At 48.3% G+C, this 16,002-nt stretch overlaps 1 protein-coding gene across 1 annotated transcript in view; it reads left to right on the top strand.

The window, feature by feature from the left end:
- Window positions 1-16,002, top strand: part of FHOD3 (formin homology 2 domain containing 3) — a 324,340-nt gene that overhangs the window by 118,347 nt on the left and 189,991 nt on the right. The window contains exon 5 of the mRNA XM_015565558.1: window positions 158-263. Within this exon, the coding sequence (XP_015421044.1) occupies window positions 158-263 (106 nt within the window). The remainder of the gene's footprint in view (window positions 1-157; window positions 264-16,002) is intronic.

Genomic DNA, 16,002 nt, shown 5'->3' with positions numbered 1-16,002 from the left:
TCTAGTATGCATATAAGTTCCCCGGTTAATCTCAGCGTCCCCCCCCCCAAGCCCCCACCTTCACCTTCCCTCAGAAACTTGTCAGTCTGTTCCATGGTTCTATGTCTCTGGATCTATTTTGTTCATCAGTTATTTTTTTTCTCTCCTCTCCTGCCAGGATGACAAGGATTTGGTGCATGAATTTGTGGTGGCTGAAGGTCTGACCTGTTTGATCAAGGTGGGAGCTGAGGCCGACCAGAACTATCAGAACTACATCCTGAGGGGTAAGTTCCCACGGGCCATGCAGCAGCAAAGTGAGAGCATGTTTTGGAGAGTGGGGTCGGTGGGAGGGAGGAGGGGTCCTCCAGGAAGTTCAACACCCAGAACTTTTTAAAAGGCTTGGATTAGGAGTAAGATGATGAAACCACCTGGTGGCAAAAGATGAAACCTTCATCAAGTCTCATCAATTTTTAGGAATTAGTGACTGAGCTAATTTTACTGACTTTCATATGAAGTTTTTTCTGGCTATTAAGAAAAAAGGATATATGAGCTAGGTTCTTTATAATCTCTTTTATGGTGAAGAAGGGGACATACTAAGTGGGCTTGGGCAAAGTCTGCATTTCTGCAGAAAGCCACCCAAATCCAAAGAGGCCCATTTATTTCCTGGGAAAAGTATTTTCTCCAACTTGAGTGACCACCAGAGCATGTGTCAGAGTGCACATTCCTCGCCGGGCAGGTCCTTCTGCTCCTGACTCGGTATGTCTGGGGTGCACCCAGGAATTTGCATTATAAGGATTGATTCTGATATCTACCTCCATGATTTCATTTTTATAAAGCAATGCACATGTGGAGTTGGGAGTGCTGATTATTGTTCCAGCTCATAAAGTTAATGCTCTTTTCATAGTTACAGGGTTTTTTTTGATGCACCTTCATATAAATCCCAATTTTATTTGATCCTATAAGAAAACCTGTGAATGTTTTAAGGTAGGAATCACTAGGTTAGGCCATATGAAATCACTGTTATCAATAGTTTTGACCTATAATAAGAGAAACTTAACATAGTTTAATATTATCTTAATTTCGCAGCTGAAAAATTTGAGACGCAAGGAGCTAATAAAATCAGTCTCTCTGGTGTGTGTTCACACTGGGGTCGTGCTCAGGCACAGAGGCACAGCAAGATCAATGCAGGCTTGGCTCCTCTTCTGCACATGTGTCCCTCTTCTGTGATATAAGGAAAAACCCTCTGTTCCTTTCCCCCGGATGAAGGAAAAATACATGAAACGGGTGATTTAATATCGAGTGTCCATGGTTAGTAGGAGACAGGCAAAATGGAGCTGTCCGCCACAGTTCCAGTTGTGTTTTACCCTGAGACGTGTCCTGATGTTCTGTGCCGATACCCAGCACACTGAATGAACCCTGAGTCCTCCCTTTTCCCTAATCCTGGAGAACCACTGTCACAAAAGGCAAAAGCAAAAGAGAAAACCTAGGGCTCATTACAAAAAAAATTAAGGACACGTTTTCAAGTCAGTGTGAGTGGTTCCCATTCCTTTGATAAATGCCAAATGTGTGTGTGTGGGAGAGCCCCGCAGCTTCTGGCTTTTCTAGTTCATGGTGTTTGTGAGACGAAGGAGTTGTCTCATTTTGTTGAACTTCTGTTTTTTCCTGGGTGTGTAATGGATCCTCATGACAAGTTGTCAGTAGACAGGCTCTATTGGTGAGCTGAAGGATTTCTGTCCTCAATATAATTAAAACATTTATGTGGAAACTTTTGTGGGATATGTAGACAAATTAACCAGAACATTGTCCTGCACTGTTGCCTTCCAATGCAGCTGTCTTTCTGTGTCTGAGGAGACGGTGCAAGCCTCGATTCTCACCCTCCTGTCCCATTCACACTGGTCCAACACCTCAAATAGTGGAAGGCACCGAAATCCGGGTGGAGGAAGTTCTTCTAGTTTATTTTGCAGGTCACCTATAAATATGGATGTTCATAAGCTGAAACACATGGAAGGAAATATACCTAACATGGCCTAATTCTGAATAGTGAGTCCAAATTGACAAATTTTTATGTTTAAAGTATGCATCATTTTAACTCTAAAAAAGAAGGCTTCTCTAGCCAATGCTTGTTTGAACATATGCATGCACACACCTCTATAGAACTAATATTAAAACCATCTATGTGCTGCTCGTCATTCTTCTAACCTTATCTAGGACTGTATATGTGCATTTTTAGTGAGTCATCATCAGTGTAAACAGCTACATTCAAGGCTGGGGATACGGGCAGGGCTCTGCCAGCTGTAGTCAGCCTCCTTTTATCAGGAAGGTAAAATCTTGTCAGAAGCCCCCTGCAGACATCCCAGGGATTAGAACTGGGTCACATGACCATTATAGCTGCAAGGGAGGCTGACAGAGTGCGTATAGTAAATCTTCACTTAACGTGTCTATAGTTTCTTGGAACTGTTGTCAAACCAATGAAACAAAACCTGTTTGACCATAGGTAATTGATATAAACAAGAGTAAAGTTCCTATGGCATCTCATGAGCGTTATAACAAAATGATGCTGAATGAAACAGTGTTACGGACATGCTGTGTTTGATTTCCTGGACTCTAAGGGGTGGCAGCAAGAGAGAAAGGCATGGCTTTGGACCTGAGGGTTACCAGTGCCTGCCATGTAGAGGGAATTAGGAAGAAACAACTCATCCAGGCTGAGAAAGCCTGCTGGAGAACAGCCACGCGGTGGCCCGGTTGGAGGGAGGGAGGGCCTCCCTGCTGCCGAGGGAATGTTCAGTTGTTTAAGGGGCAGAATAAGCTTAATGGCTACACAAGACCCCAAACCGTGTGTTGTGTGAATTGTTCTTTGTGGCAATGAAAGATGGCATTGACGTAGAGAACCTCTGTCAGGCTCTCTACCTTAGGGAGTGCTTATCATTAAGCTCATGGTGGTTTATGACTTGGCAGTGTTCTGATCTGTACCAGAGGCAATTACAAATGTTTAAGAATCAGAAGGTCCGAGCACAACCAGGGAGAGCCCTGTCAACTGCCTGCTGCTCTCTGGCCGGCAGAAAGTGCCACCGAGGTAAGACCCTCACTGCAGACAGCTCTTCCGCATGTGGGTCGATGCTCCACGTTTCCATTGCCAGCACCTGGGTCTGGCCTTTAGACGTGGCTTTCCCAGGACCGTCCATGTATTGGAGGCAGAAGGTTCCCATGTGTTACCTGGGACACGAGCAGGTGCATCACACCCCTTCAGGTGACGACAAGGTGTCTGTTCCCAGGTGGGGAGGTGCGTTTGTATGGCTGCCTCACTTCAGCTAAGTCTTGGAAGACTCGGGGTAACCAGGGCGCTGTGCAAACCTCAGCACATTTTGAAGTATTTGACTGAAACGCGTGCCAGGAAAGTACCTTCTGAGAGCTGTAAATGACAGATTTGGGGGTGTGACTTTGGTGTTTTTATACAAGGAAACTATCACTTTTCCTAGGCCACATGTTGAGTCACCCCTTCCTGACTTTGAACAACTTCTCATGGAGGCTTTTTTGGGCTGTGATCAGTGGCTGGCGGCCAGGAGACATTTGTGATCAAGGATGACCTTTATATCACCTCTTTATTTGTCCAACCATTTTTAACTATATCACCCTAGATGCAGATCAACAGAGAGAAACTAGAGTCTCAGTTTTGTAATTCACAGTCCTGAGGAGAACTCCGCATGCTACCTGGGGTCACACGGAGTCCTGGGTTGGGGGAGTCCTCAGGGGGCAGCACCTTTGTTGTGGTTTCCATGGGGAGGCGGAGGAAGCAGGTGTAGGAGTGGCCAGTGTGAAGGATTTCCATGTGAGAGCCCACAGGGCAGGTGGTTGGGGGTGTGGACTTGAGCTGCTGGGCAAGGGGAACTGACTGACGTGAGCCTGGTCAAGATGGCATTCCAGAACCCTTATAGGACAGCCTGGCCGCTGTGGCTCAGTTGGTTGGAGTGTCCTCCTTTATACCAAAAGGTGGTGGGTTCTATTCACAGTCAGGGCACGTACCTAGGTTGTGGGTTTGATCCCCTGTTGGGGCGTGTGTGAGAGGCAACCAATTGATGTTCCTCCCTCCCTCCCTCCCTCTTTCCCTCTGTCCCTTTCTCTAAGATCAATGGAAAAACAAAAAACACATATAGAAACACACGATGAGGTGGTTGATTGTCCAGCGCCGTGGGGGAGTTCCTTCATGGAGTACCTTAGGAGCTCCGCTTGGTGTGACCATGTGCAAGTCCCCGGATCCAAGGGAAACAAGCGCATTTGGAGAACCCACTGCTTTCCACATCTGCTTTTAGAACTCGTTTAATTTATCTTTATTTTTGCACTCGGCCCTCTGTCAGCTCCCCTCGTAAGGCCCAGGAATCTGTTGCTTTTAGTAGAGGATGCATCTGCTGAGAAGTAAAGATAGGTTTTGAGTTACGGTGTAGCCAAGTGCTCTCCAAAAAATGTGAGCCGGCTGCTGGGAATAGGTCTTAAATGTACAACATGAAGAAATAATATTTATCTGGCTTATTATTCTTGGATGGTTATAGCTAATGATCTAAAGGTTGTTGTTTTTTTTCGATAGCCAGTATTTAATATAAATCTGTGGAATTTGTACCTCACAATTATTCTTATTGCAGTAAGACCTAGTGTGGTATCTTCTTGGGAACTTAAACTTTCCACACACATGCTGGGCCTTCAGCTGTGGGCTATGCTGGCCCTGGGCTGTGACAGTGCAACTGAGACACAGCCCTGCCCGAGAGAAGCTCCTGGGAGGGGCTGGGCATGGCCGTTCTGTGTGTTTTATGGCATTTGTCTTCTGTTTAGGAACTGCACATAGGTGGTATGCTTTGGGGAAGAAGAGAGAAGCAGACACAGAGAATTAGTCTGACCAGCCACCTTTCCTGGCTGCACCTGAAGGGAAGCTGCCTCTTAAGGGCTAGGTTTTCATGGAGAAAGTTGATTTGATCCTAAAGCAAATAATTTGTGAATCATAAAACACACCTTAGTCATTACAGAGCCGGATAAGGTCTTAGAACTCCTTTAGCTTGACCCTCTCATTTTAGGAGAAAATGTTAGCTATTTGACTTGTCCCCATAATATGTTTTTAAAAATATTTTAATGGTTGCCAATATTAAAAATGGGTTATTTAATCCAGATTTTAGACTTTTTCCCCCCAAAAACTACAACCTGAGAAATTCAGAGCTTTGCCAACTATCACTTAACTATATTTCACTACAGGAAAATAATTGCCTTGCATGTTAAGGGATCTCTTAATGAGGATCAGGACTTCGGGACAGATGGTTTCTGTTGGCATCGATGTCACAAGGAACAGAAATATTACAGACCACATAGGAAGAGATTTTATGATGTTAGAAGGCAGTGGTACAAAATGATCAAATGCTAATTAAATCAACGTCCTCCATCTCAGAAAAACTGAAGCGCGCGTGTTGGCATTTCAGAGCAACAGAGGAGAGCGAGGTTGGGTTCAGACTCTACACGGTGGTTAGGGAGGGGTTCAAACTAGTCCCAAGGTGAGGACTTGGGAGCATAAGGGGGAGCTGCTTACTTCCTGAACTGAGGCCAGATGCTTAGCACCGTGTGGTCCATGGAATGGCCTGGCCTGACTCCTGCATCCCTGACTCTGATCCTGGGACACCTGGCCTGACTCCTGTACCCCGACTCTGGTCCTGGGGCACACCTGGCCTGACCCCCGTACCCATGACTCTGGTCCTGGGGCGCACCTGGCCTGACCCCCGCATCCCTGACTCTGGTCCTGGGGTGCACCTGGCCTGACCCCCGCACCCCTGACTCTGGTCCTGGGGTACACCTGGCCTGGCTCCCACTCCCCTGACTCTGGTCCTGGGGCACACCTGGCCTGGCTCCTGCACCCCTGACTCTGGTCCTGGGGCACACCTGGCCTGACCCCCGTACCCATGACTCTGGTCCTGGGGCGCACCTGGCCTGACCCCCGCATCCCTGACTCTGGTCCTGGGGCACACCTGGCCTGACCCCCGCACCCCTGACTCTGGTCCTGGGGCACACCTGGCCTGACCCCCGCACCCCTGACTCTGGTCCTGGGGTACACCTGGCCTGACCCCCGCACCCCTGACTCTGGTCCTGGGGTACACCTGGCCTGGCTCCCACTCCCCTGACTCTGGTCCTGGGGCACACCTGCTGGCCTGGAGGAACATGCCTCTCGTCTGCCTCTTGCTGCGAGCTTTCTGTGCTTCGTCAGGATGTCAGGGATCAATTATGGCAGCCGCATGGCCCAGCTTTGATGTGGATGACACAGCTGCACAAATGCCCTGGGGGACTCTGCCACCAGCCCCTGGGGGTTGAGGCCAGGGTGGAGGATGAGGCCCTTCCTCCCTTGATGTCTCCCTTAGTTGAGTCGCTGTGATAGGAGGAATTGAGTCGCTGTGATAGGAGGAATCATGTCAACTGGCACAAATTGGCAGCCCGTGGGACCAGTGAACCTGAAGGGATTTTGTTTGCCAATCTATGTTAAATTTTAAATAGTCATGAACATTTAAAATTGGGAGATTTGATATAAAAATATGGATTTCTGGCTTCTTGTGAAAAACTGAACACTTGCGCCAACACAGGGTCCTCATTGCTGTGTGGCCACAAGTAGCTGGAGTTGGAAGAAGCTGCCCCTTGACTTGGGACGCTGGGCTGTGTTTACCACAGTCCCCACCGCTCCCTTTTGTACAACTCCTGGGCTGCTCCACTGATTTTGTGGCCTCTGCGCCTCATAGGCATATAAGTCTGAGTCCTCTGACTAACGACCTCGCACTCTGTGAGATGAGAATAACAGTTATCTAAAGCAGAAAAGCCTGGCTTCGTCAGAGCTGGGCAGCGGTTGTCGTTGCTACTTCGTGCACTTGGCTCTCCGGTCCAACACGAATGTTTTCTTTCTCCCTCGCACCCTTCGCCCCGGCCTTGCTCAATACGTGCACAGCTCAGCACTGTCTTCCGCCTCTCCCCCTCCAGCCCTTCTGTGGTTATCTAAGGATGGACATCCTGCCACTACACGGACAGCGGTGTCCTATCGTGGGAATGGAGGCAGAGCGTAGGCAGAGCCACCGACAGGCGAGAGCTGTTTGACAAGATCCCCGCTGGAAACTTGCTGCATTGGTTGAACTTGCTGTGAGGACAGCCAGGCTTTCATCTCAGTCCTAAATCCCGAGCCTCTGAACCCAACCCAGGCCTGAACATTCCTTATAGTCTTTGTGATTCCTGATGACTGGGGCACACTTATTCCTGCCAATGAACTTTATAGTCATTCTTATAAAGCGGTCTGTAACTTTGGTCGTCACTGAGTTCAATTTGTCAACTGCTTTGGGAAGAATTGACAACTTTTTTTGGAAATTCCAAATGATTGCTTGCATGCACGTCCATGTCCCAAGACAAATCCTTTTCAAGGACATATTCTCCATCTAACTCTTGGGTGTGGTGTCTATTTCATATTCTTGCGTTAAAGAATTTTATGCATATCTCCCCATGGTGTTTGCTTACTTATTTATTTTTGTTTATTCATTTTTTAACTGGACCCGATATTTACCACACGATAGAGTAAGAGGATTCTCTGGGGACCTTCTCCTGTTTATTTTGTAAACTTGGTTGGGGAATGTCAGCTCCTACGAAGGGCCTTTCTCGCCCTCCGTGGGTGTGTTTTGCTTCCATCAGGGAACACTACGAGTCTGGGGGCCTGGATTCTTCGGTGTGGCGACCACTTAGCGAACACAATGAGTTTCGTATGCGACCTCTCCTCTGTGTTTCCAGATTTGAAACTCTTCCTGTGAGCACTTGCCTGGTAGCATGCCTGCTGGAGATTGGCCTGCTGGTTGCGGGCCTTCACCAGCTGTGGCTTGTGGGCTGGGGAGGCCTGAGAAGCTGGGCCACTCAGGGGGGAGGGGGGCTTGGTCTTCACTGTTTGTTTGTTTTTGTTAGCCCCCTATTTGTCAAAACCTCTGCTTTTGGCATCTAATGTTCTCAGTGCCCAGTGTTCTGACCTCAGCCTGACCTTTTTTCTCACCCACTTGGCACACTATCAGGGATGGGGCCACCAGGTTGAACCAGCCACAAACCAAGGCCAGGAAAGCCACAGTCCGCCCGTTTGGTGAAGGAGGCTGAGTCGCTCTTTCTGGTGCTGCTGATGCGTGGTGACAGAAAGGATACCTGCCAGAGTCCCATCTGTGGCCCTCTTGCCACCCTCTCCATCCCCACCGTGCATCAGGCCAACACCCCTCTTTATTTTACAGAGAGTAAAGGGAGGGAGGAAGTGGGGGGCAGAGAGAGAGAGAGAGAGAGAGAGAGAGAGAGAGAGAGAGAGAGAGAGATCTGACATCTGAGAGACACATCTATTGGTTGCCTCCCACATGCCACCCCCTACCAGGGCCAGGGATTGAGCCTGCAACCCAGGTATGTGCCCTTGACTGGGAATAAACTTGAGACCCTTTGGTCCGTGGGCTGACATTCTAACCACTAAACTGAACTGACCAGGGTGGGCCTGCATCCCTCCTAAAAAACTGGGTCAGAGAGTAGCTGAGAGCTGCACCCATGCCCTTCACCTTCTAGCCCTTCTGCTGGCAGAGCTCACGTCTCCCCTTGGCTGCCCAGGCCTTCGGATATTGTGAGCTTGCCGGACTCTAATTACTTTCTGCAGCACTGCATTTCCCGTAGAGGGAGTTGTAGCCCTACTGTAGATGGGCCCCTCGAAGTCAGTGCTGTGTGGCGGGCCACCCCAGTCTCCTTCCTAGACTGATTAGATGCTTCTTTAGATCTCACCTTGCATTCTAAGTCACATTCAGGCCAATTTGCAGCCCCCCCACCCCCACTCACCCCTAACAGGCCCTGTAATTTTGTGCAGTCCTGCCTCTGAGCACTTCAACTTAAGAGACATTCTTGTCACAGTCACAGTCTCAGCCAAAGTGGTTTCTCCGGAACTCTCATCTCCACCAGAGGCCTTCGTCTTCTTCCTTTTATGAGAAAAGAAGGAAGAAAGGAAAACAGTTGTTTGACCATTCCTATGTGTGGAATTTTCCACAGCCGAATCTCTCTGCCGTGTGTTCATCAGGAATTTTCCTACTTTGTTCATATGGAAGATGTGCCTCTCACTCCATCCTTCTCTCCCTCCTCGGTAGACTTTCCTAGAGGACCAGCAGGAAAGGTGTACCTTCAATCCTAGTCATTACCTCCATAGCTGTAACCATCTCTGTCATGGTCCTCTTTCATAGGACTTCTACTTACAAATCCACATTTATGGTAAAACAGAACATCTTAGCAAATTTTAAACCTAACTCCAAACATGGATTAAGACTATTTTCTTGGCTGGGGTTCGCTGGAGAACTGTCAGTTGCTGTGTCCATAGACCACTGCATTTTGGAGTTCTGAGGGCTCTTGGTAACCTGGGCCAGCCTTCCTGCAGGGTGCCACCCTTTCCCGGACAATGTGGCTTCTCCTGCCATCGAGGTGCACGAGACCCCAGTTCCGGTCACTCTGCAGTGTCCCATACCTGTGGAGCCAGCCAGGTCCTAGGTATCCTGCGGCCCCATGTCCAAACCTCAACACAGCATCTTTACACACCATTCAGCGCCCCCGCAGCACTGCGTTCATCCTCTCTGTGAAGAGCACAGTCCTCCATACAGTTAAGTGAGCTGCCCAGGGCCTCTTAGACCCCTTTCTCTCTCTCACTCTCTGTAATCATCCACCACTGAGTTTGAAGTTCTCTACCCCTCATTCTTTTTTTAAAATATGTTTTTATTGATGTTTAGAGAGAGAGGAAGGGAGAGGGGTAGAGAGATACAAACATTGATGAGATGAGAAAGAAGCATCACTGATTGGCTGCCTCCTGCATGCCCCTACTGGGGATGGAGCCTGCAACCAGGGCATGTGCCCTGACCGGGAATTAAACCGGTGACCTTTTGGTTCCTGGGTCAACACTCAGCTGCTGAGCCACACTAGCCAGGTGCTGCCTCTCACTCTTCACTCCCCTTTCAAGTCTGTACATCTCTTTTCATTTCCAGTTACAGTGTCTGAGTTCAGACCATCACTTTTTCCTTCCTAATTTTCTCTGTGAGCTCATTAGTTTCCCTGATTTCATTTCTGCTTTCCTTTGGTCCATTTTATACCTCGTTGCCTGGGTTGACTCTCTAGATCTGTCTCCTCAGTCCCTGGTGGAGATCCCTCAGTGGCTCTTCTCATCCTCAGGAAGAAATCCTGGTCCTTCCATATGGGCAGAATGTCCATGTGGCTAGATATCGTCCAGTCCACTTCAGCCTTCTCTCTGACCTCAGTATTGCCTTCGAGGCCCTTTCTCACCTGGTTCACACTTTACCCTCTGCTTCCCGCATGTGCTCAGGATGGGGCTCAGATGCCAGATTCTCCAGACCTTGCTCTGACCCCCAATATTTAGGCCCTCTGTGCAAATCATGGTATTGACACTTATCTCACTGATAATAAATATTTGTTGCAAATACACTATGGGCCAGAGACCCTAAGTTAATTCCCTCTACCATAGTTGGCTGCCTGCATGTCAGTTTTCATGCTTAATGCCAGGCACGTTTTAGGAGCTCAGTGGACACTGGCTGAGGAGAGAAGAGATGAGTGATAGAATGTCTTCGGGGAAGAGCAATCATGATCCCGAGGAAGCTGCAGGTTTACACTGAGAATCAGAGGGAGCCTGGATTTGCTAACCTGAAGCTTTAGCTCACCACATTGGTTTGTGTCTGAGGCACTGGAGCACATGTTGATTTGTTTTTGGTACTTAGAAAAAAATGCTAAATTATTGAATTTTCTTTTTGATAATTCTGCTAGATGGTGTGTATCTTGATTTCAACTGTCATGCCTTCTGAAGATAAAATCCATGCAAAATAGATTATACTGTATAACCCCTTTTGTATCTTAAGGAGTTCTCTACCTGCCTCTGAAACAGATGGATTGTGAATTCCATGGTGGCAGGAATATCATTGTCATAACCCTTGTGGTCCCAGCTCCAGTCTGATCCTGATGCCACATAGACATTTAACAGCTACTTAATTTAAAAACTTAAATGAGTGAATGAGTGGGAGGGTGTGCCTAGAGCCATGTGACGGAGTTCTGTCTTGGTCTTAGCGCTTTGTGAGTGATTGTGGGTAAGTGCACACTTTATACTGGGAACCGGGTATGCATGGCCAGAAGGTACAGAATGGGGAGACAGCAGTGATATGATAAAGGTTGACGTGTAATTGGGAGTGTTTTCATTTGATTTGGTTTTCAGCATCCTCATGAGCTCCTTTTGGTGTATAATTGCCTCCTTTCCTCTGCTTCTCCTTTCCTCTGCTCCTCAAAATTGGACTCCCCCAAAGCCACTCCTGTGCTAGGTTGACCCGACATGTCTGGAGCCTGTTCCCGCAAGCAGAACAGTGCCTCACGGCCCCCACTACACACACTCGTCTCTGACCCTGAAACACTACGAGGGCATCCTAATCATCCCAGAATTAGAGCTCTAGTTGGACCCGCCCAGATCACCCTGTCCTTGGGCCTTGGCTTGAGCCTGCCAGGGTGTAAGTGGGGGATAAGTTTAGATGTAGGGAGATATGTAGGGTTGTTTTTGGAGGAAGGGGCAAACTTGTTGTGTTTAAAGGCAGATTAGGAGCAATGAGCAGGAGTTATAGAAAAGTGGTTTTTGACTGAAGACAAGCTGCTAGAACAGGGTTGGAAAATTAGTTGATTTCCTTTGCCAACGTAAACTGATCAGTGGCGACTTTCTGGAGCGCTCTGCTGAGGATTCTGAAGCCACATCCAGCATCAGCAGAAAAGAGTGCCATGGCTGATCTGCGATGTCTGTCAGCGGCCTGAGGGGTGGGGGGTGAGCGCAGGAGTACTATATATGGCGTTTGCTTATTGTGGGGAATACTGGGCATTTTCAGAATGCTTGTTGAGTTGATTTAAGACAGGTATGTGGCAATTAGTATTCCATCCACAGTATTCTTTGCACTGGGAATGCTTCAGCAGGGACCAGATGACCTGTTAGGGCTGCGAGACTTGGGGTGGGGTATGACAGGATGACCTCTTAGACCTCTTGCAGGCCTAAGATTCTGTGTCTCTGAGTAAAATAGAAAAGGCAGAGGGATGAAAGCAGAACTTTTTGGCTCCCCTTCTCTATATTCTGTCTTAGTTGCTGTAGGGTCCCAGGCTATCACCAAGTATACATTGTCCTGTTTTAGTGACAAAAAGGCCGTTTGGTTACATGACATTGAGCCCAGCCAAGTCATGGAAAAGGAAGGTGAGCTGCCCGTAGTCATTAAGGGGCTGCTCTTCATGCTGACCTGCAGAATTGTGAAGGCTTAGCAGGGTGAGTATTGGCGTATATCTAGGAATTCATATGTACATGTTGAGGTCCAAAGGTAGGGGTAGGTTTGCTGCTTCTCCAGAGCTTGAGAACTGAGAGCCAGAGGTTCACAGAAACCTCAAGGGGTTGGGCTCATTGGTCAAAGCAAGACGGGGCTGGAGAAGCAAGCTGATAGTCGCGAGGAAAGGCCCTCACACAGGGCTGCCTCACTTGGCTGCCTTCCTGACTTCCCTGCTATCTACCCACACTACCAACTTGGTCCAAATGTTTTCTTTTCCCTGTATACACCTTACTGCCCCACATCCTTCTTTCTAGATCTTCTTTCTGTCTTTTCCAGCTCTTCCAGGTCTTAATTGGAGGGTTACATAAAGATTAACCTCCCTCAGATTTGAGATTTCACTGCTTTTTGTCAGCTGTGGCCCCAGTGTCTCTGTGGTTGGAGCCCTCAGTTAGTAAAGATGAGCCGACTATTTCATTCACTCATCAGTGAGTGTGACTTGAGGGAGTCAGTCACTTTCGAGTAATGGAGAACAGCACAAACTAAATAATTACAAGTTATGCTATTAAGTTCAAGAAGAAGGTGCTAAGAGGAGGGAGCTTAGACTATACCACATGCATACTGTGGTAGGCAGGATCTAAGATGGCCCAAAAGATTTCTGCCCCCTGCTCTACACCCCGTGTAATCTTCTCCCCTTGCGTGTGGGTGGGACCTCTGATCGTGGTGGACTTGTGAACATCATGGGATCATGATTAGGTCACATTATGTGGCAAAGGTGAAAGGATTTTGCAGATGTAATTAAGGTCCCAAATCAGTTGAGTTTGAGTCAGTTAAAGGGGAGATTATCCTGTGTGGGGCAGGCTAAAACAGGGGGGCCCTTAAAAGGGAGTCTAGAAGTCAGAGACACACTCTCTTCTGCTGACCTTGAAGAAGCAAGTTGCCATGATTTCTACAGCTGCAAGGAAACGAATGCTGCCAACAACCACATCAGCTTGGAAGGGGACCCCAAGCCTCAGAAGGGACCACAGCCCCAGCTGACACCTTGATTGCAGCCTTGTGAGACCCTGAGCAGAGGACGCAGCTGAGCTGTGCCTGGACGCCTGCCCCATGGAAATTGTGAGATAATGTGTGTTGTTTTAAGCTGCTAAATAATTTGTTATGCAGCAATAGAAAACAAATGCAGTTACATACAAAAATGGTAATACAGCACCATCTGGACATGCTAACAATGGTACAAAACACCGTGGGGCCTCAGTAGGGGCAGAGGTCTTTGTGAAAGGGGTTTAGGGGGAGGTTTCACAAAGGCAGCACCTTCTTAGTTTCTTCCTGGGCTTCTTAGGCAACCACATGCCATCCATCCAAACTGAATTCCCCTGCACGTCCCTGCTGCTTCTTGTGTGAGCCTCTCACATGGCCTGCTTAAACCCTTCACTCCGGTGGGGGTACTCATTTGGGTCTCCCAACAACAACAACTACAACAACAGCAACGGTGGTGACATCCATGCACAGGCCACTGAAGGGCTCTCTCCTGCACACAGTGAGTAACTAAAGGAGAAGGTGATTCAGAAGAAAATTCAGCATTTCCAGTATGCTGGTGTCATGAGAGAACATAAAGACTGGGCTGGGCTTTAGGAAAAGAGGGGAGGTTGGTAAGCAGTCAGTCATCGTGGGTGATCTTGCCCGTGAGCTAGCGCTGGGTACCTGGGCCCAAGGGCTCTGGGGCAAGTTTTGCTCCTCTTCAGAGGTGCTTTTGTTCATCTGTCTTTGCATCCCCATCCTCCAGTCCTTCACGTGGTCATGCATCCAGCACGTGCCCAACGCTGAGAACTGCCGTGGGAGGGGAGGGCTCCGGCCGAGGCCCCTCACCACAAGGAACTTGGCAGTGGCCTTAGGATAGGAGCCATTGAGTAAAAATGGATATTCAGAAAAACACTGTATTAAGTTAGGTTTTGGATGAAAATCCTGACAGCCTGCTCCGCCCCGGCTCCCCTCTCAACTTTGCTTGCATCAGCATTGTTTCCAAAGGTGGTTGATAGAATTTAAGTAGTTCAATCCTATATCATCCATTTCAAAAGACATGGGGAACTTTTTTAGTTATTCTTTTCTCCATCATTCAAGATGTTTGCTTTTCATAATTCAGCTTTCTTTTCCTTTCTTTTTCTTTTAAATAGAATCAGCTTAAGTATCATGTTTCATGGGAATTTCATAAAATATGAAATGTGGTACTTGAATCAACGGTTCATTCTCATGTTGGCAAAACACAGCACAAAGGGTCCTAGGCATTATCAGGCTTGAAAAGAAAGGAAATATGTAATTTTATGGTTTTGTTTCAGAATTCCATGAGGATTACAAAATCCCTCTTACGTCAGTTGAAGTCCAAATGGGAAAGGGACTTGGCACCGTGAAGGGCTGGCCCTTGGGTAAATTATACTTGAGATGGTAGTGACCTTCCAGGACTGTTGAGGAGCACCGTCAGCTCCTTACCTGGTTGGACAAGCAGATATTCCATGGAGGCCACAGCTGGGTGCTGTGGCACTGGGCAAGGAGACAGTGCCTACTGGCTGCTCTTCCGTCCCTGGTAGAGAGTTCCTGGGAGCATTTTCCAGCCTAAGACCCTCTGACTGTTCCCCTGGGAGCTGTGCCTGGTTAGTGTCTGAGCGAGGTGTGCTGTTGTCCTCTTTAAGCCGAAGGGGACAGGTATATTATCATCTGTTCTAACTTCGACTTTCTGACTGGTCTTGCCCTGAGAAATAAGTGTACTTCCCTCGTAAGAAAGCATTTACTGAAAAGGCACTGCAAGTACCCTGTGACTGCTCCCTGAGCTACCCGATCTTGAGAGGTGGTAGCAGTGGGCCTGGTCTTATAACCTAATGGGCTCCTTGAACAAAATGATCAGAGCTTCTCTCTCCACTTTGTCTTTGCAGGCTTGCTGGGTGTAGGCCACTGTAGGGGGCGTGGTTTGGGGCTGTTTTTCCTATGGGGTTGACAGGAAAGGTGGTCAGCACACAGGAGCTTCCCAAGCCCGCTCTCTGTCACCTTCTGGATCTCCTGTCATTGAGTGCAGTGGTGTCTCCTGACAGTTACTGTCAAGAGCACCGTTTGGTCCTGGCACATAGACCAGCCAAGGGCCTGCTTACTGTCTTGGCATCTGGCAGTGGGACTGAGAAGACACCTCTATGTCACCTCCACACTTGCTCTGTGCTGGGGTGTTCATGAAGCTGAGCTAAGTGGATGTGTCTGAATCCGCTGGGAGGGGAGGGCTCCACCTCGTTCCTTTATGCATGCTGACCCTTCTGCCTCCTCCTCCGTGGCTTCCTGTAGGGTTTCACTCTACCATTTGTGTTACCCTTCCCATGAGGCCTCAGGGGTACGGCCTTCCCACCTCATAGAACATTTGTAACCTTTTGTCCCCCTGTCCTCCCTGACTAGATTGAGACCTCCTTAATGATCAGACACCCTTTCTAATTTGCACCTGTTCCACTCTGAGCGGGACCCTCATGCAGTGCCTTGTGCTTGCTAGGCCCTTGAATAAAGGAATCTACCAGTAACTGCGGTCCAGAGGATGTAAGGGGGACAACAAATCCAGGCAACATGGATAAGGCAGAGAAGTCTTAGAGTGAAAAGCTGGAAAAACAGGAGAAAAGACCCACAAGAGGGCCATGACCATAGCCAAAGCCATGTCCACATGTGGGCA

Source organism: Myotis davidii, unplaced genomic scaffold, assembly GCF_000327345.1.
Source record: "Myotis davidii unplaced genomic scaffold, ASM32734v1 scaffold259, whole genome shotgun sequence".
Taxonomy (NCBI): domain Eukaryota; kingdom Metazoa; phylum Chordata; class Mammalia; order Chiroptera; family Vespertilionidae; genus Myotis; species Myotis davidii.
This window is presented reverse-complemented; position numbering and strand designations above follow the sequence as displayed.